The sequence below is a fragment of the Scardinius erythrophthalmus genome (genome assembly GCF_964197995.2).
Source record: "Scardinius erythrophthalmus genome assembly, chromosome: 2".
Lineage (NCBI taxonomy): Eukaryota > Metazoa > Chordata > Actinopteri > Cypriniformes > Leuciscidae > Scardinius > Scardinius erythrophthalmus.
In genome coordinates, this window is record NC_138222.1 from 46,480,148 (window position 1) to 46,506,931 (window position 26,784).

The 26,784-nt window shown below is 36.5% G+C and overlaps 1 protein-coding gene across 1 annotated transcript; it reads right to left on the reverse strand.

Annotated features, from left to right (window-relative positions):
* Window positions 1–247: 247 nt before the first annotated feature.
* On the reverse strand, window positions 248–26,170 carry tp53i11a (tumor protein p53 inducible protein 11a). The gene is made up of 8 exons (XM_081359966.1): window positions 25,996–26,170; window positions 24,405–24,515; window positions 13,567–13,735; window positions 6,614–6,672; window positions 6,351–6,399; window positions 5,955–6,045; window positions 3,836–3,937; window positions 248–2,741 (listed from the first exon to the last, which is right to left on the reverse strand). The coding sequence occupies exons 3-8, from the start codon at window positions 13,690–13,692 to the stop codon at window positions 2,608–2,610; spliced, it is 561 nt and encodes a 186-aa protein (XP_081216092.1). The 5' UTR covers window positions 13,693–13,735; window positions 24,405–24,515; window positions 25,996–26,170; the 3' UTR covers window positions 248–2,607.
* Between the last annotated feature and the right edge of the window lie 614 nt (window positions 26,171–26,784).

Below are 26,784 nucleotides of genomic sequence, written 5' to 3' on the forward strand. Positions count from 1 at the left end.
TTTCATGACTAAGACTTTGCAGGACTGCACTTCCGTGAGGCCAGTGGACATATATCCTACCACATGTTCAGCAAAAGTTCAGTGGCCTCAATATGATTTTAGGGTATGTGTGTGATAACATATACTAGACCTCACCCGATTTTAAATCTTTCAAACTGCTTCTGATCGAAGCTTTCAACACCTTTATATGGAACAGAATCAATGCTCCTGTGGGAAGAAATCAGACCAGGATTCAAGAATACTTTTTGCATTTGAAAAACTTTACAGATTTATTAATTAAGCACATTCACTGTACAAAAAGTAACTGTCAAACCAAACGTGTGTATAAGAAACTTAAGCAAAGATTGTAAAACTGACAATAATCATCTTTGTCCATAACAAAAACAAAATACAAAAAAAATTGCACATTTACAGACGTTTAAGAAGTGTTACACATTCCTTAATCATTCAAATATTTACAGAGCAAAAAGTGACCTAAATCTACTGTATAATCATTAACTGTGCTTTGACTTGACAATCGAATTATAGTCCATTGTCTTGCAAGTTAACAGAGTATTACTAAACAGTTCATTAAAAGAGAGATGCACAGTATAAATAAACAAACCGCAGTTTACTTCTGAAGTTATGCAGTTAATATCAAATTATGAAATGGGTTAATCAGACCACCTCTTAACAAACACCTAAAATACTATCTAGCTATCTCCAACGCATACATATATCTAATCCTTTGATTTCCCTTTGGAACAAAGCCATTTGTGTTTTACTGGAAGCAGCATCTGAGATCTATGGAAGGGTAATGTGACTGGTCACATCTCAAATGACAGTTCATTGATGGAAGCATACTATTAGGAATGACACCTGCTATATCTAATTATAGAATAATCATTTATACTATTATTAATCGCAATTAAATTTAGCTGATGTTGGCCCAGATGTTGATGGTGTGATAAAAGAGCTGCAACATTCTCAATTATGGCTACATTATTGTGACTATAAGAGGTGAATAAATAGAATAGAATTTCAACATGCTAACATTTTTTTTTTTAAATAAACACTTTATGTGGAAGTTGAACAGAAGTTTTAATCACTGACTATATACTTTACTGACGTATTTTATATTTATGAAAGTGCTACATTTTAAAGCTACTGCTGATCTGCATTGTTGACTTCATGCAAGGATCACTAAAGGCATAAAGTATTTCTTACTAAATACAATTCTAAAATGTACTATTGTTGTGCATAATGATAATAGTTTTTAAAAAGAGTTCAAACAAAAAGTAAATTCTCTGAAGTTTGCTGTCGGTGATGAGATACACAGGAACCATCAAATGAATTCAGACTTGAATACTCCTTTTTTACTCCACAGATGATAGATAATCATACGTTTTGGAACAAAATGAGAGTAGATAGTGCACTTCAATTTTGGGGTGAACTGTCCCTTTAATACATATAGTTACATTTGTAAAAGTTAAACCATGAGTAACATGCAGATCATACAACGAGTCCGAGAAAACATAAGAAAAAAAATGATTCTTAATCCGTAATAAAAGAGGAGTTGTGCTAAATTAATAAATTACACTATTTACTTTAGTACCTGTTGTGTAAATGTCCATTAGGTATATGTAAAGCAGAAAAAGTAAAACTAATTACGCCTGAATTAGCAGGGGTAGAATTTCTTAGTTTGAAGCCACAAATAGATGGATTTGTCTAAGACAGTAATAAATCCATAAGGTATTTTCTGAAATACACACTTTAAATACAATTTAATACTACATCCGTTATTTTTTTACCATATCACAAAATGTACTGTTGGGAGTCCAAATTCAAAAGTAATGTATTTGCAAAGGCTTTACTTTGTAATGTTTATCACTTTGGAATTTTAAAACTTGTAATTCATATGAATTATGGAGGTAAATTGAAAAGTAAATTAATTAGAAATGTTAGTAACTACATGTAAATGTAACCATTTTAGTTCTTCAATACATTCAAATTTTAATGTAGGCCTATTTTAATTTTGTATGTATGCTATTCCTTGTTTTGCCCTTTGTCTTACATTTTTGGAGGTTGTACTGTGGTGTTGTTGAACGCATTCTTAGCATAGAATAACACACCACACAAAGGAATTTCATTAAACTACATTATATGACCAGAATTGTGGTCACCTTGCCAAAACAATTTGAACATTTAGGAGACTAAATTCCCTGACACACACACACACACACACACACACACACACACACACACACACACACACACACACACACACACACACACACACACACACACACACACACGGTATGTGCCATACATCAACCCTCCATACAATATATACTCTCAGAAAAAGCTTTTACAAACAGGTAAGCTGTCAGATAAATATAGCCACTGTTGTGAACTTAATGTAACAAAAGTCAAGATCTAAGGCCCTCTGGATCTAATGAGATTAATAACCCTGATACTGTGCTTACATAAAATGGAAATTTCCCACAAACAGAGGTTGATTTTCAGTCAAGTGTAAATTCATTTGGTCCAGGCAATAGTGCTATTCAAACCCACCCATCTAACACAAGATTTTGTCAGATTGGTAAACACACGGTAGCTGGCCTCCCTTCACATCTTTTTGGAGCGCCGGCCGAGGTGATGATAGTAACTCAAGGTGATGGAGAGGAAGAAGGCTTCACTAACCAGAAGAATGATTGCACCGTTGCACATTGTGCCCATCTCCAAGAGAGTGATGGATGTCACTGGGGAAAAAATGTGTATAGAGACTAATTGGCAAAGTCAGACAAAGAAGTAGTCTTATCTAGCAAAAGGGTGCCAAGCAGTATTCACAACCCTATTTAACTCTTAAAAATATGTGCAGAGACAATGATACACCGCCCTCTTATGGAAATACATGCTTAAGCATTGATAAAACAAAAAGGGTAGAATGGAATGGACTAAAAAAAATCAATCAATCAACCAAAAAATCTGAATCTACCAATAGATGATTGTACCAGTAGATGAATGAACCATAGGCTATATGTCACAAACATTGGAATCGGTTCTTCTGTTGGTTGGTCTTTTTGTTTTGTTTTTAGATACATTTTCATACTACTCCAGAAGAATTTTTTTTTTGGCAAAAAAATAATTACAGTCAGACTTAATTACAGCTTCAAGACAAAAAATGATCAAAAACAAGCATCACCTTCAACCCACTGGCTTTTTATTATGTGATAGTCTTAAATACAGTAAGTGTGATCACTCTCCTCAACTTATATTTAGCACAAAGTAAGGAGTTTATTGGTCAATTTGAACCCTATGCTTGGATTGGATTTTTAAGAGAGCTGGTTGCCATAAGAGGGCAGTACAGCCTTAAGAGCTAAGAGTATTCCAGATCTTCTCTGCTAACCAGGACTCAACAATAAGAATGGCCTAGTGTTTCAAGCCAGATTTGATCAACTTCTGATAGCCTTGGAAGCATCTGGAGAATGGGTTACAATTTTGAACCAATCTGTAATGCTTTGCATTGTTTTCCAGTAAGTGTTTATAAATGTACAGCTTATGTAGCCACATAATTGCTGTTTAATTTAATATTATTAATGCTAATAAAAGTCCTTGCTAGTAAATATAATATTAATACAAATAAATAAAACATAATATATTAAGTAAATATTAAGAAATATTTTTTTCTGGCAGATAAAAAAAAAAAATATAAAAATCTTATCATTGAGCCCTGCTAATCATTCTGAAGTGGCCTAAATACAATTTTCTCCACTCTAAATGTCCCTTAATTACGGGTCTGCCCCCTTAGCACTGTCTGCCCACTGTTCTCAGAAAAAGAAAATCCCTCTCTCACCTAGAAATTGCACCCCGAAGTAACACGCTTCTGTAAGTAGCGTCCATTGAATGATGACCTTTTCCGGTGTGTACAAGCCATTCCACAGGATTAATGAGATACCTGTTGGGAAGAGGAAACACTCAGAGTCAGTTCATCCTAAGTCAGGTAGAAACAATAAAAGGGGCTCATCTATTAAATATAATGCGGAATCTCCTCAAACCCAAGCACTTATGCTCGGAATTAAAAAGCTTGAAATCTGGCCCAAGATCAGAGGACCGATGCTGGTGTGGATTCTGATTCTGTTCAGGGAAATGCGCAGAGTCCTTCTGATCTCCTCCCACACTGCGGATATGGATGACAAGGAGGGTAGCTGTTTCTTCAACCCTGCCAAGTGCCATCTGCCAGCACTATTTTTCCAGCCTTGCTTGAGTAATTCCAACCACTCAACTGGCCATTGATCTGACAGAAGAACACTCACACCTTGCAGCGCCACAGGGGTATGAATTGTTTGTGAGCTAAACCAGGTGTCACACTGTATAAAGACCACTGGAGCTCAGTGAGGGGTCTGACCGCAAAATACAGCCCATTTGAAATTTGTATACTAACATCATGTGTGCACACAGCAAAGCCTTCAGGGCTCTGGCTGCAGCACCCTACTACTGAGCATTCATAGACAGATAATGTATGTAATAATCACATTAGCATAATATTTTATCACCCACTGGTTAGGGCTGGAATCTAAACCAATTGGGGCGGGAAACTTCTTTATGCTGAATTAGAGGCTGCGTTATGCTATTATGGAGAAAAGACAAATAGGCTGCTGTTCATAATGAAATAAGGGCATAGGGAGGGAAGGGATTTTATTTCCACAAAACTCTTTCACATACCCATAAGCCACCCCTGCAATCTTTTATAATACAGGACCTCCTACGGCTGACTGTAAGCTCAAGCACGGGGTGTGCCTGGCATGTGCTGTTGTTGTGAAGCTTCCTGGGACCAGCAGGGGGTCATTACTAGTTCTAGTGCAATAGCACTACCCAGCACTCTGAAAGCCCTGCCCTATATGTGGCTAAATGGAATTGTATGGACTCATCCATTTTTTAAACCGAGGCATAAAATATTCATATCTCGTGAAATCATACTAATCTGGCAGTGAACAGCTCATCTAGTCATGAATATTTCCTGTGAGTGGGAGACAGATTTCCACAGATGTGTTTACATTATGCATTTGCTATGCGTAAATTGAGAGTGGAAAAAGCTTAAGTGTAAAGAAGTGCACATATGCTACATTGACAATAATACTGTATGTGGAGAAGCGTGCATTTAAATATCCCTTTTGTCATATTCAGGTTAGTTTGGACTCATTATGTTTTGTCATCACCTGCCTACGTCACTCATTTGTTGTCACGGACATTAATCACGTTCAGCTGTGCACTCATCAGTCACCATCTTAACCGCTGTATATATATGTTCTGTTTCATATATAGTCTATAATGAGGAGACGTAATCTTTAACCTTATCCAATTAAACCTGAACTTATATGCAGATTTATATAACTACAGTTGTATTGCATACATATAATGAAAATGTCCCTGACACTTGCTTGAGATGCAGTGAGTGTAAAGGTACACTATATCATTGCATATGGAGTGTGAAGAAGTATTTCTGGAAAGGTGTGAAAGAAATGATAGGGAACATCCTTGATGTTAACATTCTGCTGTCACCTTTACTTTTTTATTTTATTTATATCCTAAGGAGATCAAGTTAAAAAAGAAAGAGTATACATCTATAAATATATGTATTCTTCAAGCAATACGGCTCATTTCTTTAAACTGGAAAAGTATTTGAGCACCAAATATAGTACATTGGCTAAAGGAAATGGTAACAAATATGTCAATGGAAAAGATAACATAATTTAAAGGATAAATATACAGTTTTTGATAGAGTTTGGGGACGTTTCAGATTGTTCTTAAAACGTGTTGGAGTTGGAAAGGTGTCAATAGAAGACTAAGAAAAGAGGTGGTACTGAATATCAATGTAAAATACTGTGAAGCAGTTTTTGTTTATTTGTTTGTTTTTCTATGTTACATGGAAATGTATATGTACATGTGTATAGTTAAAAAAAACCTGAACATACATAGAAGGGCTCCGCCGAAGAGCCTGATGGAGATCCTGGAGGTGGTGAGCTCAAATATTATCTCGTAGAGCTGGTTGGGGAAAGCCAGGGCCTGCAACACATAATGACTGTAATGTTATGGGACCTCTAGGTAAAGGCATTAAAGCTGTAAAAATCCCTTCAAGATGACAGCGAAATGAGAAATGTCAATTATAAATGAAAAAATTAATTGTAACATTATTTGTAATGTTATAAATGTCTTTTCTGTCACTTTTGATCAATTTAATGCATTCTTGCTGAATAAAAGTATTTATTTCTTTTAAAAGAAAATCTATTGTACAGTAGTGTAAATAATTACACAAAACACTGAGCATTGCTTCATTTTGGAGCATGAACTATTTTGAAGTAACTGCTCACCATTAAGGATGCCGATGTGAACAGCACTGCAGAGATGAGGAGCCAAATCCTGTAATGAGAGAATGAAAGACATTACACATCAAACCAACTGGCCTCTAATAAGACACAAATGAGCCACAATCAAAACCTTTAAGGATTTGCAACAACAACAAAAACAAAGAACATTGGAGCAATTAAATTAGTAGGGTGTTTGATGTCATACGTAAAGACAGAGACAAGCTTGAAGTCAGTGGTCTGATGTGAAGAGACTGATCGTGTCTTACCGGAGACCAATGGGCTCACGTACAGTAAACTTCATCTCATTACCCAACATCTGACTGATCTGCAAAATGAGAATTTATCAATATTAGCATGTAACATTTAGTCAGTTTACTAACTTCTTTTTAGAAATGTAATAATTAATAAGACACATTAATATACTATTCATTCATGTGCTACTACTATAATATACTAAGTAGAGCAAGGTGGCGCACTAAAATACAGGCCCATGGAAGGAAAATGTCAAATTTAGGAAAACAGGCCTAAGAAAGTGGGATTATAAAATTTGCTGATAGCAGAAGCCTGCCAAGACTGAATGGTCCATGTAGAGGGACACATATTTATTTTGTAAATATGGAAAGTTTGGTGTAGCATCTGGAGGGACTGATAGGAAAGTTTGAGTTTTGTTCTGATTTAATATGTGTATTTTGACAGCAGGCTAGGTGGTTTCACAATGATGGCTTTGTGTTCGTAATCCAGGCTGTGGGCCACAGGGGAGCACAGCTCCTTCAGACAGAATCAGACACATACAGATAAGGATGTGGAAGGTGGTACAATATAATGCTTTGTTTGGGTAGCCTAACTCTTATCATTCTATAAGTGACGGGGGATTTTGTAGGAGAATGCTGTTTAAAAGAGTGCTAAAGCTCTAAAGGAACCAACTCAAAATTATGCTCACCAAGGCTGCATTTATTTGATTAAAAAATACAAAACAAACAGTAATATTGTGAAATATTATTACAATTTAAAATATTTTAAAAAGTAATTTACTCTGTGAACATTACTCCAGTCCTCAGTGTCAATATTTTAATAATCTGATTTAGTGCATATTTCTTATTACTATCAATGTTGAAAACAGTTGTGCTGCTTAATATGCTTGGGGGAACCATGGTAACATTTTTTCCAGGATTTTTTTATAAAAAGTTTAAGAACCGCATTTGAAATTGAAATCTTTAGAAATATCATAAAATTTTACTTTACTGTAACTTTTGATCAGTTTAATGCATCCTTACTGAATAAAAGTACTAATTTAATATTAAAAAAATATTTCTGACCCAAACAGTAGTGTACATTTTGTGGGCAAAAGGAAACAGGTGGTTAAGATAAGAAGGGCAGTAGACCTTTCGCTAAGCCTGGTCTTAAAAACGTTAACTGGCCAATCCTTCCCCGGGAAAACTGTAGCCATCTGCCATATTTTTAACAAACTTGTGCTCGTCCAGCGTTAGTTCAGTATATCTCGATAGTTAGCAGCATATGCCAGATGATGAAACCTATATGTAATTGTACAGGGTGGGCCATTTATATGGATACACCGTAATAACATGGGAATGGTTGGTGATATTAAAGTCCTGTTTGTGGCACATTAGTATATGTGAGGGGGCAAACTCCTCAAGATGGGTGGTGACCATGACATATACTAATGTGCAACAAACAGGACTTTAATATCACCAACCATTCCCATGTTATTACGGTGTATCCATATAAATGGCCCACCCTGTATATTTAAATTCATAGCTTATCTAGATGTTATCAACAGCAGTGAAAGTACTAACAGGAAAGCTTGTCAGATCCAGCAATACTAACCATGGGTGCAGGCTTAGCGAAGGGTCTAATGTGCAGTAGGAAATTAGTAGGCTAATTTTACAGTAGCAATGTCCATTTACTTATCTTTGAAACACATAAACAGGCATTTCCCTTACTTTGATGTGCTCTATAAGAAATTAGCACAATTATTGTTACCTCGCTCCTTTCCATTTCCATCTCAAAATGATGTGCGTGGCTTCCATGCCAAAAAAAACCCCAATACACCCTAATGGCCATTAAACATGCAAGCTCTCTCTTTCTTCTCCCACCCTACAAGAGATGGATCTATCCATCTCCCTCTCCATCATTCTGCACTAAAAGCCTCCGCAGCATGGGTAATTTAGTGTTGATGAAAACCTGATCCGCTTCTGATGGGAAGCTGAACTCTTGGCCAAAGGTCATTTCATAGAGGGAAGCAGGAATGTGATCGAGGAAGGTGAGCGGGACTGATGGAAAGTGACTACTGTGGCCTGCAGAATGCGGCCCTGATCAGTCAAGTCAAGTCAAGTCATCTTCATTTATATATTGCGCTTTTAACAATGTAGATTGTCCTAAAGCAGCTTTACACTGATAATAGGAAAATAAAGTAACAGAGATTGTTTTGGCTTTATAGCAGCTCAAGAATAAAGTTAGTTTTATCAGTGCAAACATGTGGACTACATATAATTGTATTTTCTTTAGTCCTAATGCTTGTTTCTTGCTGTGGTAGGCCCCTTTAAAGAAAAAATATCCATGTGCCCTAGTACATGGTGTGTGTTTGTATGGGGGCGTTTCTCACAGTGTCTGTTTTAGCCTCTCAGGAGTGCCTAAATAGTAATAATGGCTTAGAGTAAAACTGATGTCACAGACGAGCTGACATCAGCTGTTTTTGTTTTGTAAAGTTCCGTTCTAAAGGTTTCGCTTATTGTAATATTAGACCATGAATATTTACTGCAATTCATTCAAATGAAATTGCCAAAAAATGTATACTATGAACAAATGCTGCTGTATTAAGAAAACAGCTAGTACGGCAGGTCATTGAATCCTCTCAGGAGAAAAGTGTTCACAGAGAGATGGTGTTCTGAAAGCTTGTCGCACCGAGAAACAAGAGCATGTCATGTTCTATGGAGACCACCACTCAATCGACACCTCGCTCTGGTTGTTTCTGAGGGGATTAACACATCTCAACAACTGCTGGGAACAGGGAGTACTCTGTTTTCTCATAAGACCTGTAATGGCAGATGATAAAACAGTTTGGGTGTAACGGATCGTATTGATCCAGACCTGGCCACACGGTTTGCCACGCATCTGACGTGGATTAACTGTAAATTAAAGTTTATCATTTTCACATTTTAAGTCATGCCAATTTAAACATTCAAGGGATGTTAAACCAGTCAAGTGTTAGTCCAGTTGTTTGATGAGAATGAGATGAAATGCAGTTGCAATAAAAGCTTTAAGAATCCGTACAACTGTAGCAGCGGATGACTATTGTTCTGTTGCAAGGAACAGAGGAACAACTGATGATGGCACGTTTTGATGTTTAGTTGACCAATCAGCATTTCATTCCGGCTCACATGTAGAGACCGAATATTTAAGCTCTTTATGCATTTTCAAATCAAGCCATATTCTTGTTTTTTTTTTATTAAAAAAGTTTAGATACCTTGACCCATTTTCTCACAATATTAAACACAAAGCCAAATCTTCAAACTACATTCACAAAACCCCTCCCTCTTCTGGCAAAATCAAACAAAAGCTTTCAGATCAAACACACATCAGTCAATTTATAAAAACTACAGATCATTCATTATACACTACATAGAAAAATGGTGAACACAGAAACCACAGCATGTATTTGGTTTAGGCCATTGAGAATTAGGTTCAGAGAACAGAGTTTTGTTTTAGCAATTCCGAAAAGCTGTAAAACAAAAAAACAATGATCGGAAGATACCGATTGCCTCTCCCTGATAGATCCGATCCATGACTCAAAAACCGTAATATGATCTGACCCATGAGTGTTGTGATCCGTTGCACCCCTCCTACACGGTATGTTAATCTGACCACAGGATCGCAGCAACTGCTTATTTAAGTGACAAACTAATGGAGAAATTAAACAGAGTACTTCTAATACATCACGCCCCATATTAGGTATGATAAACAGAAAATCATGATCATGAGTGTGCAAGTCTTCAAATAGTAATGGAAGAGCAAAATCATTTTGTACCACAAATGAATTTTCAAGTTGCTCAGAAAAATTTTGCACCCAAAAGATCTACTTTGACTGGTGAAACTGCTGATTTATTAATATACTGTAGCATCTCTTGAAAGCTCATGTGGAGCTGGATTCATGCATACATCTCCCGCCATTATGGTGCTAGCTGAGCCATCTCTGTTGAAACAGAGGGTGATGGGTGACTGCCCCTTAATGGATGTTCTCTTAGATCTTTCTCTGTGACCCTACCCAAGGATTGATGCACATTGCAGGGGCGGAAAGGGCAGCTGTGTCTGAGTGCCGCCCATGTTTCATGTGGTCTACCTCAAAGCCCCATATGTTTTAATAGTGCTGAGCGTGAGATGGGAAGTGGTGCCAATAAGCTTTCAATGTGGGGTATTCATATTTGGGATGTGAGTCATTTTCATTTTGTTTTGCACATTTAATGTTTTCCTTTTTATTTTTACAAAGGCTACGTTTTACGATCATGTTAATGTTACATTTTAAAATTAATATATTATTTTGAATAGTGTATTTCTGGAGCGGGAACAAATCATTTCATTTTACCTTTTGCATGTGTTTGTTTTCTCTGTGGAACTCGCGGAAGGTTCAGAGAAATGTCAACTTGGAAGATGAGCAATGTGAGGGAGTATTTTGTAAGCCTACACGTCATGTCAAACTAGTATATAACCATTAAGTTTTGATGTACTTCCGGTCAAGAGCGACAATAATACGATATGAAATTTTATATCAGATTGAAGGAGAAACATTATGAATGAAAATTACTTGGCACCTGAACAGTTGCTATATAAACAACCTAAGGAAGAGAAAACTCTTAAAAGTCGGTTGCAAAATTTCAGTTTAAACGTTAATGAAATTAGTCATTGCGCACATCCCTTATTCATAGTCGTGCAACATGACTGCACACTGGATTCAGGATCAGTGTGTGGGGACAATTAGTGTCCTAAATCAGAGCTGGCGTTCCACACTGTGCCACAACTCATCAAGTCAGCCACCTCCCCCATAGCAGGTGTGTTCCTAATGCACAATAAATTTGTGGTTTGTGAGTGATGTATTCCAACCTCCCATATAGCAAGAGAGCTCTGTACGCAATATATTCTATAATTTATAAATTCCTTTCAACAGAAATCTATAAATGATAAACAGCAGCATCTCAGAAAACAGAAAGCAGAAAACAGTCAGCTAGAATCCAACAATCCAAAAATAATATTTGTATATTTAATTTATATTAGTATTATTTAAATAATAATAATAATGTTTTACTTAATATAATACTATATTAATTATTAATATAATTATTAATAATAACAAAATGTTTATTATTATTCAATTAATAAATAAATCAATAAATTAAATACTTTTTGATTGTGGTTGCTGTTGAATGAAAGAATATATGAATAAGATATATACATACAGTTATAATTGAAATTATTCAACCACCATTTCAAATCAGGTTTATTGGCAAAATTTACAGACTTTCAGCTGTTTGCAATGAACAAATCAAACAAATGTAATTTAAATAGCTCAACACAACAAATATTTCAAGTGGTTTCCCCAAATTCAACTGAAAATGCAACTTTTAATGACTTCTGCAGTCTAAAAATTATCCAACCCCCTGAATAGAATCCCTCAAAACAACACATATCTACAAAACCGGTGTTGTCTCAAGCACACCTGATGCAACTAATCAAGGGCTTTATTAGTTGCACCAGGTCTGCTTGAGCTAGAACACATGAAATACCTCAACTGGCTAGGTCTGTTGAGTGCCACATTTGTCTGCATGTTAGGAACATGGCTAAGTCAAAAGAATGGTCCAGAAAATCAGCTTAGTTTAGTTTATCTAATTTATTTAATTACACATAGTTTGCAAGTTCAAAGTTAAAGGAGCGGTGGTTACACTACCTGGACAGGACAGAAAAAGGGAGCTATCAATGGCTGCAACCAGCTTTCTGAGAAGGCAGGTAAAAAATAACTTGAGTGTCTACAAAATACCTGCTGCAAGACTTGGTGGCAACAGGCACTGAGGTTTCAGCTTGCACAGTAAGGCGAGTACTAAGTGCATGCGGTTTCCACGCCAGAACTCCAAGACGTACACCACTACTGACCTAAAAGCACAAGAAAAGTGCACAGAATCATAAAAATAGGACAGAAGTTTTGTGATTCTGTTCTGTGGAACTTTTCGGCCCTATGGATCAGCGGTATGTCTGGAAGAAGAAGAATGAAGTGTATGCTGAAAAGAACACTCCGTCTACAGTTGAGCATGGTGGTGCTCGGTGATATTCTGGGGCTGCTTTGCATCCTCTGGCACTGGGAACCTGCAGCGTGTGGAAAGCAAGATAATCATTGAGGTATCAGGAAATCCTAGGAGAAAATCGCCATGCCGTCAGTGAGGAAGCTGAAGCTTGGGCGTCATTGGTTTTCCAACAGGACAATGATCCCAAGCCTACCTCAAATTCCACCAAGGCTTAGTTGCAGAAGAAGTCCTGGAAGATTCTACACTGGCCATCACAGTCACCTGACTTGAACCCTATAGAAAATCTCTGATGGGATTTGAAGGCGATGGTTGTAGCATGGTGGCCATTGCTCATAAGGGATTTGGCTAAGATTCCTCAAAAACGGTTCCAGAAGCTGTTGTCTGGTTATACATCTCGTTTGCAGCAGATCATAACAGCAAACGGGTGTTCTACTAAGTACTTATGCTTGCCATAAAGAGGTTGGATAATTTTGAGACTGCAGAAGTCATTAAAAGTTGCAGTTTCAGTTGAATTTGGGGAAACCACTTGAAATATTTGTTGTGTTGAGCTATTTCAATTCCTTTTGTTTGATTTGGTCATTGCAAACAGCTGAAAGTCTGTAAATTTCGCCAATAAAACTGATTTGCAATGGGGGTTGAATAATTTCAAACAGCATATATTAAAATATACACACACACACACACACACACACACACACTTCAAGTTGCACTAATAATCTGAAAACCCCTAAAAGGCATATGACTTGGACAACATAAAAAAGCAACAAAAAAATCAGGGAAACACTGCCCGGAGATCATTAAATATGAAGAAAACTAGGAAGTAAAAAAAAAAAAGAAACATGAATATTCTTACATGAATAGCTATTGAGGTCAATTATGAAAAAGACTGATGCAGTCAGGTGGGACGTTACCTTTGATCTGTGCACCTCTCCGTCATCATCCTCCCCGCCGACACCCAGAACCTTGCGGGACTTGAGGCGACTCACAAGATCAGTCTGACTGTGCTTCTTCATAAGAGGTGGTGGTGTGGAGGTCATGGCAGCAGAGGAAAGCAGGCACTTCAATGAGCTGTCAGAGGGACTAAGAAAACGATAACATCAGCAGGAGCACTCTCTCAGAGTTGTTTGTGCCTAGCATTTCAGTTATGGAGAAAAAAAATTCACAACTAGTAATATGCAGGGTTTGTGAAATTTAACAATAGTATGTCATTTTGTTTCACAACTGTGACTATGAATAATCATAGCTATCAGTAAGTTTTACACAGGCTAAACTAAACACGACAGCAGTAGAAAAATACATAAACATTGCATTGTGAAAATACATAAACATTGCTCCCACACAGCTGCACACACAAAGATTCACAGGAAATCGTTTTAGCTGAATAGGGATGTACTTTAAACATTTTTAAAGACTGAAAAGAAAAGAAAGCAACATCAAGGTTATAGACTCATATAGAATGTATGTGTGTAAAACTCCACAGATTTCCCTTCCAATCCCCTTCATTCACAAAATTCTACATATTCCCTGTCTCTTGCATGCTTGTTAAATACAACACCATTCAAAAGTTTGAGGTTGGTTTGTTTTTGAAATATTTTACCTATGCTTACCAAGGCTGCATCAATTTGACCAAAAATTGATCTGCAATATTGTGAAATATTATTATAATAAAGAATAATTGTTATCTGTTTTAATAGCCTATATTTATAAATATATTTTATTCCTGTGATGCCAGTAGCTGCGTTTATGAACGGGACCCTAATAATCTGATTGTAATCAGACTACTCGCACAGTCGGAAACATCAATCAGAATGAATTGGCGAAACCCGATTCAAATTTAATTTTGGATTGTAAGATGTGGTTTAAACCTTTTCTAATCTGATCAAGAGGACACATAAACACTTGATCGGATTAAAAACCGAAACTGGAAAGTACTGCGCAATGACGTTAAAATGGCATAATGACGTATGACGTGAGGAACAAGCTTTTGTTGTTGTTGAATGAAGTGTCATAAATGACTTGTGTCATTCTAATATTCTCCTTCCACTCATCATCTGGGACCCTGTCCCAAATGGCACACTTCATAAGCACATTCGGTCTTGTGGACTTACAATGGCTGCCACGTGCACCTGTCCGTTAAGTCCAAGAGACTGTGTAGGGTGTCCCATTTGTCATTTAGGATTCAGAATGATGATGGCGAGCGCCCCCTTTGTGGTCAATATGCTCCCTCGATGCACACTTTTGCTGAGTCTCCGCCGCAGACCTCTTCCCGACAGTCAAAGTGCCGCTACGTCACAAAAGTGCGAACTCATAGGAAGACAGTGAGTGCTTAGGGTGCCATTTGGGACAGGGCCTGTGAAGTGGAGCAGAACAACTTCCCACTAGTCCTTGTTTCAGACTTTCATCCATAGACGCCTTGTTTTGGGTGCGGGAAGGGGAGTTTTTACTGCTCAATAAATATAAGCAGCACAACACAAAGCTTCATGTGCTCGTAGTCTCCTAATTTGGACCCGAAATAAGTAAATATTGGGCCCTATTTTAACGATCTGAAACGCAAGTGTCAAAGCGCAAAGCGCAAGTAACTGTGTGGGCGGGTCTTGGCGCTGTTGCTATTTTCCCGGCGGGATAAATGACTCTTGCGCCAGGCGCAAATCTAAAATGGGTTGGTCTGAAGTAGCTTCATTATTCATAGGTGTGGTTTGGGCGTAACGTGAAATAAACCAATCAGAGCGTCATCTCACATTCCCTTTAAGAGCAGACGCGCTTTTTCTAAAGCGGATTCCTATTGTAACGGCGGATTTGCCAGGCGCGCACCAGGAGCGGTTCACAGCCGAGGAGAGCAACGCTCTCGTCAGGGACGTTGGGGATGGAGAAACACACCCAAATTAACTTCGGTTAAAAAGGCGTATGATAATTTGGGTAAATGTGTAAGCTAGATGAATGCCTTTATAATAAATTGTCTATCTATCTATCTATCTATCTATCTATCTATCTATCTATCTATCTATCTATCTATCTATCTATCTATCTATCTATCTATCTATCTATCTATCTATCTTAATAATGTATGATTTGCAAAAATGAAAACTGCTGCTTCTGTGTAGATGAGAGAATCAAAGTGTATGCGCGTTGTGCACGCTACATTGATTATGGCCAAGCATGCGCCCTTAAAATAGCATATGAATAACATGCGCAACACGCCACTGACTTTAAACTATTTTTTCCTGGTTAGTTGCGCAATTGTTTTCTAAACCTGCAAAATAGCATGAAGGAACGTTTGCGCTGGAACACGCCTCCTTTTTTGCGCTGAACCGCCCAGGGAGCGCAAGTTCATTCCCTAGTTTAGCGACGTGCTTCTGTGGAGGGAAAAGCGCGCTTTGCGCGGGTGCAAAATAGGAATGAGACATGCGTCGGTGTACAAAGTCAATTGCGCTGGGTGCAAGATAGGGCCCATTAAGTCTGATCTTTTAAACAAAAAATCAATTTAGGAAAATAGTAAGCGCAAACAGCAAGAAACTGTATATTCGTGCACTGTGCTCATGTCAAAAAATAAAGTGTGATTTGAAGCTTGTGAAGTTGTGACACAAACGCGAACAGTTGTCTGAGAATCAGTTGTGCTGCTTAACATTTTTGTGAAAACCGGGATACATTTTTGGGATTCTTTGATTAATAGAAAGTTCAAAAGAACAGCATTTATTTGAAATAGAAAAATTTTTTTTTATAAATGTCTTTACTGAGCCAAATTAATGTGTCCTGAATATATAAACTCCATTTAACACATAATTTTATCACAATTTTTTTTTTATATTCAAACAATGGCCATAAATATTGGGTTATTTTTAGAAGCAAACACCAAAGGAGACAGCGATGACCTTGTAACATGACTGCTTTTTTATTGTCGATGAGCTTTGAACAGCCTAAAGGAATTACATTTTTAGGTGAGAAGAACACCACATAATGTCTCATCAGTAACAGGAAATGGTATTACGTCATTATCCTTCTGTGTAGATAATTAACACATGAAATTACCTGACATGTCTCAGGGCATGGAATACACTTTGAAAGAGGTTCAAAGACAGCTAATTTCTGCTGCACAGAAGGGAACAGGACATGTTTCTCTGATATCTTGTGCAGACTGCTTATTGAACAACCCAAAGCCTGTCTAATCTAATTGATTAGCTTGGTGTTAATGAATGAAGCTTGATTCATGACAGCAGCTGCCTCATGTTGATCCTAGCTCTTTAGCCCTCAGTCTAATGAGGACAGAAAGCACAAACTAAGGCTGCTCAACTTATTGTGAGACACTAGATGCATGCTTACTGCAAAAAGATGAACTGATGTTGCCGAAGCCGCAGCCCCAAAGAGTCTGTAGGGTTAGAACTGATGTTCTACTCCATTACTCAACTCATTCCCATTAGACAACTGAGTAAGGCAGCTAATAAAGAGAGAGAGAGAAAAACTGCAGGCACTTGCCAAAATGGACCACAAATGTACTTTATTGAGGCATTTAAACAACAGGAGCCAGTCCTAAATGGCTCCTTTCTTTTTTTCTTTTTACAAAATAATAAAAACTAAATGCTAAAATCTAATCATTGTATTAATGCTCTAAAGAGATATAAACCCTTTAAAATCCACTGACATCATGAAAGGTAAACAGGCTTTTGGCTTTAACTCATAAGAACATTTATACTTTCACTTAAACAGCTTTAGTATAAGTCTGTTATAGTATTTCATTAAAACTCTGCAATGTTCCAGGACAATATAAACAATAGAACATAGTGACAAAAAGTCATCAAGCAACACTCATAAACCTGAAGAAGTATAAAATCATGTTCAGGGAGATTCCCAAATGCAACCATATTAATTATTAATGTGCTGGTAAAAAGCTGGCATGCTGGGAAAAATGCAGATGTGACTGAATCAGAAGTATTTTTCAGTGTAGGCCTATATCGTGATAGCAAATCTGCATTATGATCTGATGATATTAAATAAAGTAACTCTTTGGGTTTTTCCCAGCATTTTTATTTTCTTCTAAAAGTTTTTTTACAATGTCAAGTCACCTTTATTTATATAGCGCTTTAGTATAATACAGATTGTTTCAAAGCAGCTTTACAGTGATAAGAGGAAAATGTTCATTTCGGATGTACAGTAGCTCTAAAGGAAAACAGAGTCACTGTACAGCTGAAGTAAGTTAAGTGTTGATTCAGTTATATTGTAAAGATCATCACTTGTTAATTTAGTTAATTTCATCCATAAAGCAATTCTGCAGAAAAATAGTGAAGTCATCGTCCAGCTCAGTTCAGTTATCATCCAATAGTGTCCGGCCGTCAAATCTATGATGAATATTAAGGGTGTGTTCACACTTGGCATGTTTGGTTTGATTATAATGAAACCTGGTGCGATTGCTCTGTTAGTGAGGTTTATTTGAATAAGTGTGAATGCTGCCATCCGAAACCTGGTGCGCACCAAACAAACTCCAGTGCACTTCGAATGGGACATGATGTCACAAGATGCGATCCTAAAAAGGACAGAATGCTCAAGCATACCCGTTTTTTTCTTTTCATAGTCGCGATGTTGCCCATCACAGTTTGGTACAGACAACAGAAACTCCTTGCAGCAGATCTTCGTTTGTGTGTGACACAGAGGGATTCCTTTTGCTGTTTTGACTTCTTTAAACTTTTTATAAGCTCTTCACGAGTTCTCAGCTGGTCAAAATACTATGGTAGGCTACACACATACAATGAGCGCATTTAGCCCAGCACACAGCATTGTTTTGGATGTTCAGTAATAAAATCAGGTTGTGACCAATCAGGTTGTGAACGTATCCCTTTGTCTTTAGGTTCAGTGTCTTTAGGTTCGCTGTTAAAATGCCAATGTGAACGCCAAGTTGGAGACAAAGCTAAATGCACATGCAGAAATCAATCCACAAAAATATTGTCACAAATTAACACTGAGTTAGACACTATGCAGATTAATATTCATTTCTCTAGCTGTCATCATGCACCTTATTACACACAAAATGATGTGACAATGAGCCACAAAAAAAACATTTATTTGATATTCATCATTTCTATCGGTACCCTATACTGAATCAGTATACATTACAATTCCAGCTGCACAGGAAAAACAAAATTACAACTAAATTTCACCCCCTGCTTATTTCACTAGTTATTATTTTGATATTTCGAATCAGATAAACTCAAAAACCCTCCAGGCTGTACAATACAGCACGATTATGAATGCAAAACATAAACTGTCTGCTCCATCCGTTTTTATGCACAGTCTGCCATCCATGACAGCTCATCCAATTGTTCTTCAATCTCATATCATTATCTTCACAACAAACATTAAGTTGCTTCATTTGCCTAGTAACACAAAACTTTGTGCCTTTCATATGATCATAAATATATTCAGGGATCATGCCTCTCTAATTATTAATCAGCTATTTGAGGCTGGCTGTTATTAATGATGTGCCCTCTATTGAAATGTTAATCATATCATTTCCTCGATGTCATTGTCTTTACGTTCAAAGAGGGTTTTATGAGGCGCACCGAGGGCAAACATTTGAATTCTCCATTAGCCGTGCGCTTACAATGTGTTGCTTAATCACAGCAGTTTGCCAACTCATTTAAACAAACTGACAACAGAAAAAAAGCACTACGATGTTACATAAATCAGATTGCCAATTCGTCAATTTGTTTGCAAGATGAAAGGTATTTTGACTTGTTCCCTTTTACAATATGGGCCCACTAATCATCTGGGAAAGGAAATGGATTTGTAAGATAATTGTCTATAACAGATCTGAATGAGGGAGTAATAAACACTCAAATGTACCCACAACAAACTATTTAATTATCTATTTTGCTGACAGCAACAGAATAACAGAAATGATGATGAAGCTGATTGACCTGGTAATTTGGTGCAAGAACAACCACCTCTCCCTAAAGATAAAGGTGAACATCTTTAAATTTCTCACATTAACTGAGAACAAAAGTGTTTTATTTGAAATAAATGTATATATTTAGCAAGTATGCAATTGCTCAAAAGTGAAGACATTTATAAATAAACACTGATTGAACATTCTGTGCAAAACACCAAAAAACGGCAACCTGTATAAATGTTGGATGATTTGAGTTTGGCAGGCGTTTTCTTGCAACGGTGTGAACTAGGCTGTGCAATAACTGCAGGACATTTATCAGACAAGAAGATGCTGCAAGACATCACCGAATAACTCTCCATCTCAGCCCTGATCCTCCACTTCCCCCCAAGGACAATGTGCGGCTTCTTAACTTATTACCATTATCAAGAAGCCTTCTACCGCTTCCATTACTAGCCTCTCTGGAATACTTGAGACCCCATCTGAACTAAGACCGGCCTACACATACATCGCTACTGCACATCTTAGCAATATTGTACTCTATATTACTGCATTAGCAAAGGCATTCTACTCCGCTACATGCTCAGACCAAATATACATTTATGTCCATATTTTTCAGTAGGTTATTTAAATTCATTTATATTACACTTTCTGGAATTATCACAGAGATGCAGTCATTTAACTTTTAAAATGATTCAGTCTATTGCTTTAAGGGTAAATATGAAATGATAATAAACATAAAATTCTGTAAAAAACAAAGGAATTATTTGCCAAATAATTCAAATTCTGTCATAATTTACTGAAACGATTATGTAGTTCCAAACGTGTGACTTAAGGCTGGGATACGCTACACAACTTGTAAAATCTAAACAACAAAAGGTATCATACACTTGGCGTGAAAAACTATACATCATACACTAAACCAATGAGGATCACACACTGACTTTCAGGTCGTTCTGAACACAACAAACTCATGAAGAAATATGACTTGTTGAAAGCAATATGTGTCCTAAAATCAGCTCAAAATATCAAATGTGTTTGATATCCTCAGACTTGATGGATTCATATTCTAAAGCTACAAAAAACATTTGGCTGAAATCAACTTCAACTGGCCTTCAATAACAAATTTCTCAACAAATCAATTAATTAAAACAGATTTTACATGCACATCAACCTAGCAATGGCAAAACGTGTAGCTTTTTAGGCCTGTTACTCGGTAACCTTCTTGTGACAGAGCCCTCTTGACCCTAAACAAACAGTTTGGCAGTAATCTAGTCATTAACTGCTTCCTGCTGCTTAAGAAAACATTGCGTCCATGCAAAGTATAAAGAGGTTTGCGAAAATAGCAGGGTTTGAATGTGGAGAAGCCTTCTCGACACAGACATTTCAAAGCCCCAACAGCAGAGATGAACATCTTGATCTCATGTCTACACATCAGTCAAGCTTTCGCCATGACAACACACTCTCATACTCAGCAGAAAAGAAAGGTCAGTGCAGATCTGGGTGGGATTTATAGTCATGCATATTACATGAATTGGGATCTGACAGATTAAACATTTCATCCTAATCACATATTTGGAGTGCAAAGGTTCCTTAAAATGAAACAAGTGCATCTAGAGCTCACAGAAAATGATGAGATGGAGGTTGTTAAATATCTAATATATTCTTAGTCAAAGCTTCAATGTACGAAGGTTCCAATTTCAGTTGTCAAGAAAAGCAGTTTTATCACAATATATTATGATGCAATGCCTTCAGCTGTCATATAAAAAATGCAATTAGTCGACTAATAGCTTATGAATGACTACTTTAGACGACTAGAAAAATCGTTGGCCGGGGGACAGCCCTAGATAGCAATTCTGTGAATTGTGCCTCCTGGCAGCTGGCATGTGAGGGAAAGCTTGGAAAGTCCAAAAGGTGCTCTGAGTCACCTCAGTGAAAATAATGTGAACGAGCAGTACAATCCTGGTGAAGTAAAACAGAGCTGACATAATGCTCATATTCCAAACTAAAAGGTGATTCATCAGCAGAAATAAACAATGAACACTTCAATTTTTCCACCAGAACACTTCAACAAAAAGCTAAAGGAAGGCTACTTCACATTGCTGTACTAAATTCATTCAGTTCTCATAAGTTTATATTTACTACAAAAACAGAAATAGCATGTTGTTAATGTTCTACTTACATGTTAGTTCAAATGAGTACAAATGCAATTTTACTAATACATGAACTAAAAATAAAATATTAATATAAACATATTAATAATAATAGTATATAGTATACCAATGATACTAAAATAACACTGGTATTATTGATCCTGAAGTAGAAAAATGTGTATTATTTATACCGATTTGAGTAAATTTCAGATACTTCACTTTACAGTGTAATATGAAATAAAGTAGGCTACATTTTCTGACCAATGCTATGTCTACACTATAAGCGAGCAGTAAAATGTGGTATGACTAAATTAGATTGTTCCCATTATAATCAACAAATCTGCCTGCAAGTCAGGCAAGTGGTGGATATTTTTGTGGGGTAACAACAGGATTCATAAAACAACATCAAATATGTTAGAAATACAAAAGCTGTGAAATGATATTAATGACCCATCTCATGATGAAAATATAAGAACATTGAGTAACGTTCTCATGATATTGGCAAAAACGCTGACCAAACCAGAATTTCCAGTTAACGCAGCCATTATTTGATTCACCCACATTAAATGTCTCCCACAGTCTTCCTCTATGATGGGCCAATAACAAACTTTAACGTTTGCTTACACTGCTTTCATGTCTGAATGGTGAATATGAACACCAGGTTAACAAAAGAAACTGTTTAATCATTAAATTACAAGCCTGTTTCTCGATCAAACTTTGAAAGCAACAAATCAGTATCAGTTAAAGTTTAACAATTTTTCAGTAGTGATTTTAAAGCAAATCATCCAACCAAATTCAACACGTCTGGGCTAAAGTCTCTAGGGCCAAAACTAGGTAAATGCCCATCCAAGCACTCGCATTTCTAAAGAATTGTCCTATACAGTAATAATTTTCCACGCAGCCAACAAGCAACTAATCATCATGCATTCATAATCTTAAAATGATTCTGTGAACAGTTTGGTCCTTATGGGAAAAGATATACACATTTGAAATGTACTTGCAGCTGTAGAATAATGCTCAGCATTTAGCCAAATTTGCACATTTAGACAGTCTTTAGTTATAAAATGAAATTAGTACAGCTAAATATTTAAATGCTCTTGTCAAAGAGGTTCCTGACAAAGACCCCCAAAGCTAATTAGGCTGGAGAATGAAAAGCCCTCTTTTCTGGTGTGCAGTCATCTGTGTCGAACAGTGAAAGGGTTGAGGGTGTTCTTTTCCATGGCCATGTGTGGGGAAAAATCAATTTGGTTTATATTTAAAGGCTACAGACATTCTGCACTTTGTTTCACAAAGAACTGCTTTGAACCCGTTTTCATTTGGTTAAGTGGCATAGAGCTTCTCATGCCAAAGGAATCTTCATGTCTTATACAATGGAGAATATGTGTGGAGGGTCAATTGGTTATTTAAGAAAGATACTTTATTGGTCTGAAGGGAAATGTATTAAGTCAAATGATTATTTATCATTAACCTTAATCTATCAATCATCTGTACCTCTATTACTTTACAATACTGGCCATAACAAACCAGATTTAAACAGATGATGTAACACATTTTTAGAACTTGCTCAATAAACAAGATGTATTTCATCTGGACAAGCTTGGGTGCTTTTCTCTTTTTGTTTATACGTATAGTCTGTATGTCTTCTTACCAAAAAGTATTATAAGAAAGGTCACAAAGTGCCGTATAATGACTTGAAGTACAAGGGTTGAACAAAAACTGTGAGAGGAATTCATGGATTGCGACAGACGAGGGCTTTTATGTGAGAGATGGGAGTGTTAGTAAGCCAGATGCAGCTGAGTGACACGGCTTGGTGGGTTGGGTGGTTAATTGTGAAGAAGATAAGACTATCATTGGCTTTAAGCTTTTTTTTTTACAGCAACAGGAAGCTAAAAAGTGCCACTTTTCATTTGCAGCTTCGGATACATATAGTTTTATAACCCAAAAAACTGCTGCATGTTTCCTTCACCAGCAGCAACCTCGAAATCAAATGACAAGCTGTTAGCATATAGCACTATAGTAGATAAAGAAACCCCGAAAATGTGCTTTCTCTACTGTAATAGAAATACACAGCCCTCACACTCCTAACCTTATTCCTACAAATTTACAATGGAAATCACCTGGTGATGGGAAATTTTCCTTCTGGCCCTTTTCTAGACTTGGGTTACTGATGATCGGCACAGAGCCATTACCTCAATCAGAGCTGTTAATGTTTCACTTCATGAAGCACAGCATGCATCTTCCTCAGTGACTCAGTACAAGGACTCACATAAATGCTTTTCTACAGCAAAAGGACACAATGTCTGAAGAGGCTTTTGGAAGCATTTAATCCAATACTGTCTAAAGGGTCCTGATTTTATTGACCCATGATGTGACCAAAATTATGGCTGTAGGCAATTTAATTTGTTAACACTGAAATTAATTATAAGGAAATGAATTAACTAAAACAATTAGTGCAATTAATCAGGCCCATGACATGTGTGCACATTCCATAAAAAGGGATTTTCCATCAGAGCAATTCAAGCTTGAAGTATCACCTTCGTGTTTTTGTGTGTAACACATTGCATCGTATTTAGACAAATATTAATGGTAAGTGTATCCAATTTAGATTTTATGAAAAACTTAAAACGCTATGCAATCAAATTATTTTCCTGATTATAAACATGCTGTTATTTTACAAATATTATATCAAAATATGAAGCAAACACAGATGTAAACAACTTACTTCTAGTCAATTGAGATGGACACAGAATTCAAAATCCCACTCTCTGAACATAAGGTCCAGCGTCTTCCGGTAAATACTCAGATACACATTCCAACATGCATCTACAGAGATCTGAAGAACAGAGAAAATTATTAATTAATGTGAAGCAGGTTAAAGAAGTCAGAACACAGGGGCTTGGCCTAATTAAGAGTGTTTCCTGTTGTATACTTCCATTTCATATGGTGAGAATCGTCACATTATGTGCCAATTTCATTTAGAAGCTATACTGTAAATTTGTTAAAGGTACTGAAAGGGAAATCAAAGCTATTTGCTATTTTATACACATACACACACACACACACACACATACATATCTATATGTATATATGTATATTATACACACACACACACACACACACACACACACACACACACACACACATATCACTGTCTATTTAAACATAACTACACAATTATTCCAAATCACTGCAAGCAAAATAAGACCTTGTTGTGACCAACTGTTATGCTTACTCTTTAAAACACTGTGCTATACTGAAAAATAAGATCAAACACATCGACAGCTGATTATAAGATAGCAAAGAGTGGCAAAAGGGATTTTTTAAAACAATATTAACATGACTGTCCATCCCAGTAACTGACCAACCCAAACTCTTAAAAAAAATAGTAGTTCATGTTGAAAAATTTATAACGTAGCATGAAGGTAAACAAAATCAATTGCAAATCAGAAAATAATTCTGCCTGCATAAAAGAAATATATAAACATGCTCAAATCTAAAACACCCAAAAATACATCGAACAAAAGGAGTGTAGCCTACTCAAGTTTGAAGGTTGACAGATTGTAATTGTATAAATACTTCATAAAAAACACAGCAAAACCACTAAAAATGATGCTATTGTTTATAGAAGATTTAAAAGGCACATCAAGAATGTACATATCAGATGACGATTTTTTTTTTTTTAGTAAAGATATGACATATCTCGAAGGGGGAGTGGTAACTGCAAGTGTCTCTTCGATGTCTGGAACATTGTATAGCCTAAGCTACTATAAAAAATGAACTTAATAAACGTCAAAAAGTGACTTTAACAGAAATCTGTCCTTATTCTGTGTACTTGGCTTTCAAAACAATTTAATTCCATCACCTTCTTTACTCATCATTAATATGACCATTTATTGTATTGCAAATGCAAAACGTTCGCCCTGAAGACAGAAAAGCTGGCCAAAGCCAGTACACGAGATGTATTATGACAGCACGAACGGAGCACGCCGAGTTTGAAAGAAAGTTGATTTATTCACTTTTCAATGATATTCAGTTGTTCTTTTTAGTCTAGAGCTAAAGCAGATAAATACTTTAAAATGGTAAGTGTGTGGGCTAATTACCATAAGTTGTTTTCACGGTTTTATTAATCGGACCAAACTGAGAGAATGTGACGAACACCCTCCCCGCTGCCTTCCAAAAGCAAATAGTCCTAAATAACACTTTTCCTCCTTTTGAATAAAACCAACAGCGATCTTTAATGCTTGAGTTTAATTTAAAATAACTCAAATTGCAGCTAACATTTCATGAGACCAAGAAATGATGATCAATTTTACCTTATATCGCAGACAATCTGTTGTGTTTTGCCTTGAATGCAGTGCGCTCGCGTGCTACAGTTGTGACAATAGCAAAACCAACACAAGCCACACGAACACGCACTCAGTTACCGTAAGCAACAGAAGAGAATTCGCGCGCGCAAACTACCGTAATGAATATAGCTGACAAAACGCCAATCATTTTCTTCTTCACTTAAAATTATAGCCTTGTGTTTAGGTCCTCATTTGAAGGTGAAGGTGTCATATTGCCTTTTTTGTTTTTGTTTTGTTTTTTAGATTGATGACAAAACCTTCCTAAATATAAATGCTTAGCAAAAACGAATGTTGTTTATGTGTGTTATTCATGGACATACACTAAAATAAGGCACCACATTGCACTTTTTAAAAAAAAAAGTAAACTGAAGTAAAGTGGAATAGATCATTAGCAAAAAAATGATGGCAGTGACTTGATAGCAAGTAGCCTATATTTGCTGTTTCAGTATTGAAAACATATGTCAGAGATTTTTATTTATTTATTTATTTATTTATTTATTTTTATTTATTTATTTATTTATTTGAAAAATATCACATTTTAGGCAAGAATGTTGAATTAGATGTATACGTCCCTGCGGGTAATCTGCTGTTTTCCAATTTAGTATAAACTGGTGAACATGCTGCCCTCAGCATAAATTGCAAGAATAGCGGTTGGGTTATGTATTTTATTGTGAGTATCTGTCTTATTATATGCAGACTGTATGAGCTAAATGAATCACTGGAAATTTCTCATTGCAGAATATATTTTCTGGCCCT

Bases quoted from the DNA above. Each gene is read 5' to 3' on its own strand.
- tp53i11a (XM_081359966.1), bottom strand. From the start codon at position 13,692: ATGACCTCCACACCACCACCTCTTATGAAGAAGCACAGTCAGACTGAT. The intron at 6,400-6,613 runs GTAAGACACGAT...CTCTCATTACAG, and splicing joins CGTGAGCCCATTGGTCTCCG to GATTTGGCTCCTCATCTCTG. The intron at 2,742-3,835 runs GTGAGAGAGGGA...TTTTTTCCCCAG, and splicing joins CTTCGGGGTGCAATTTCTAG to TGACATCCATCACTCTCTTG.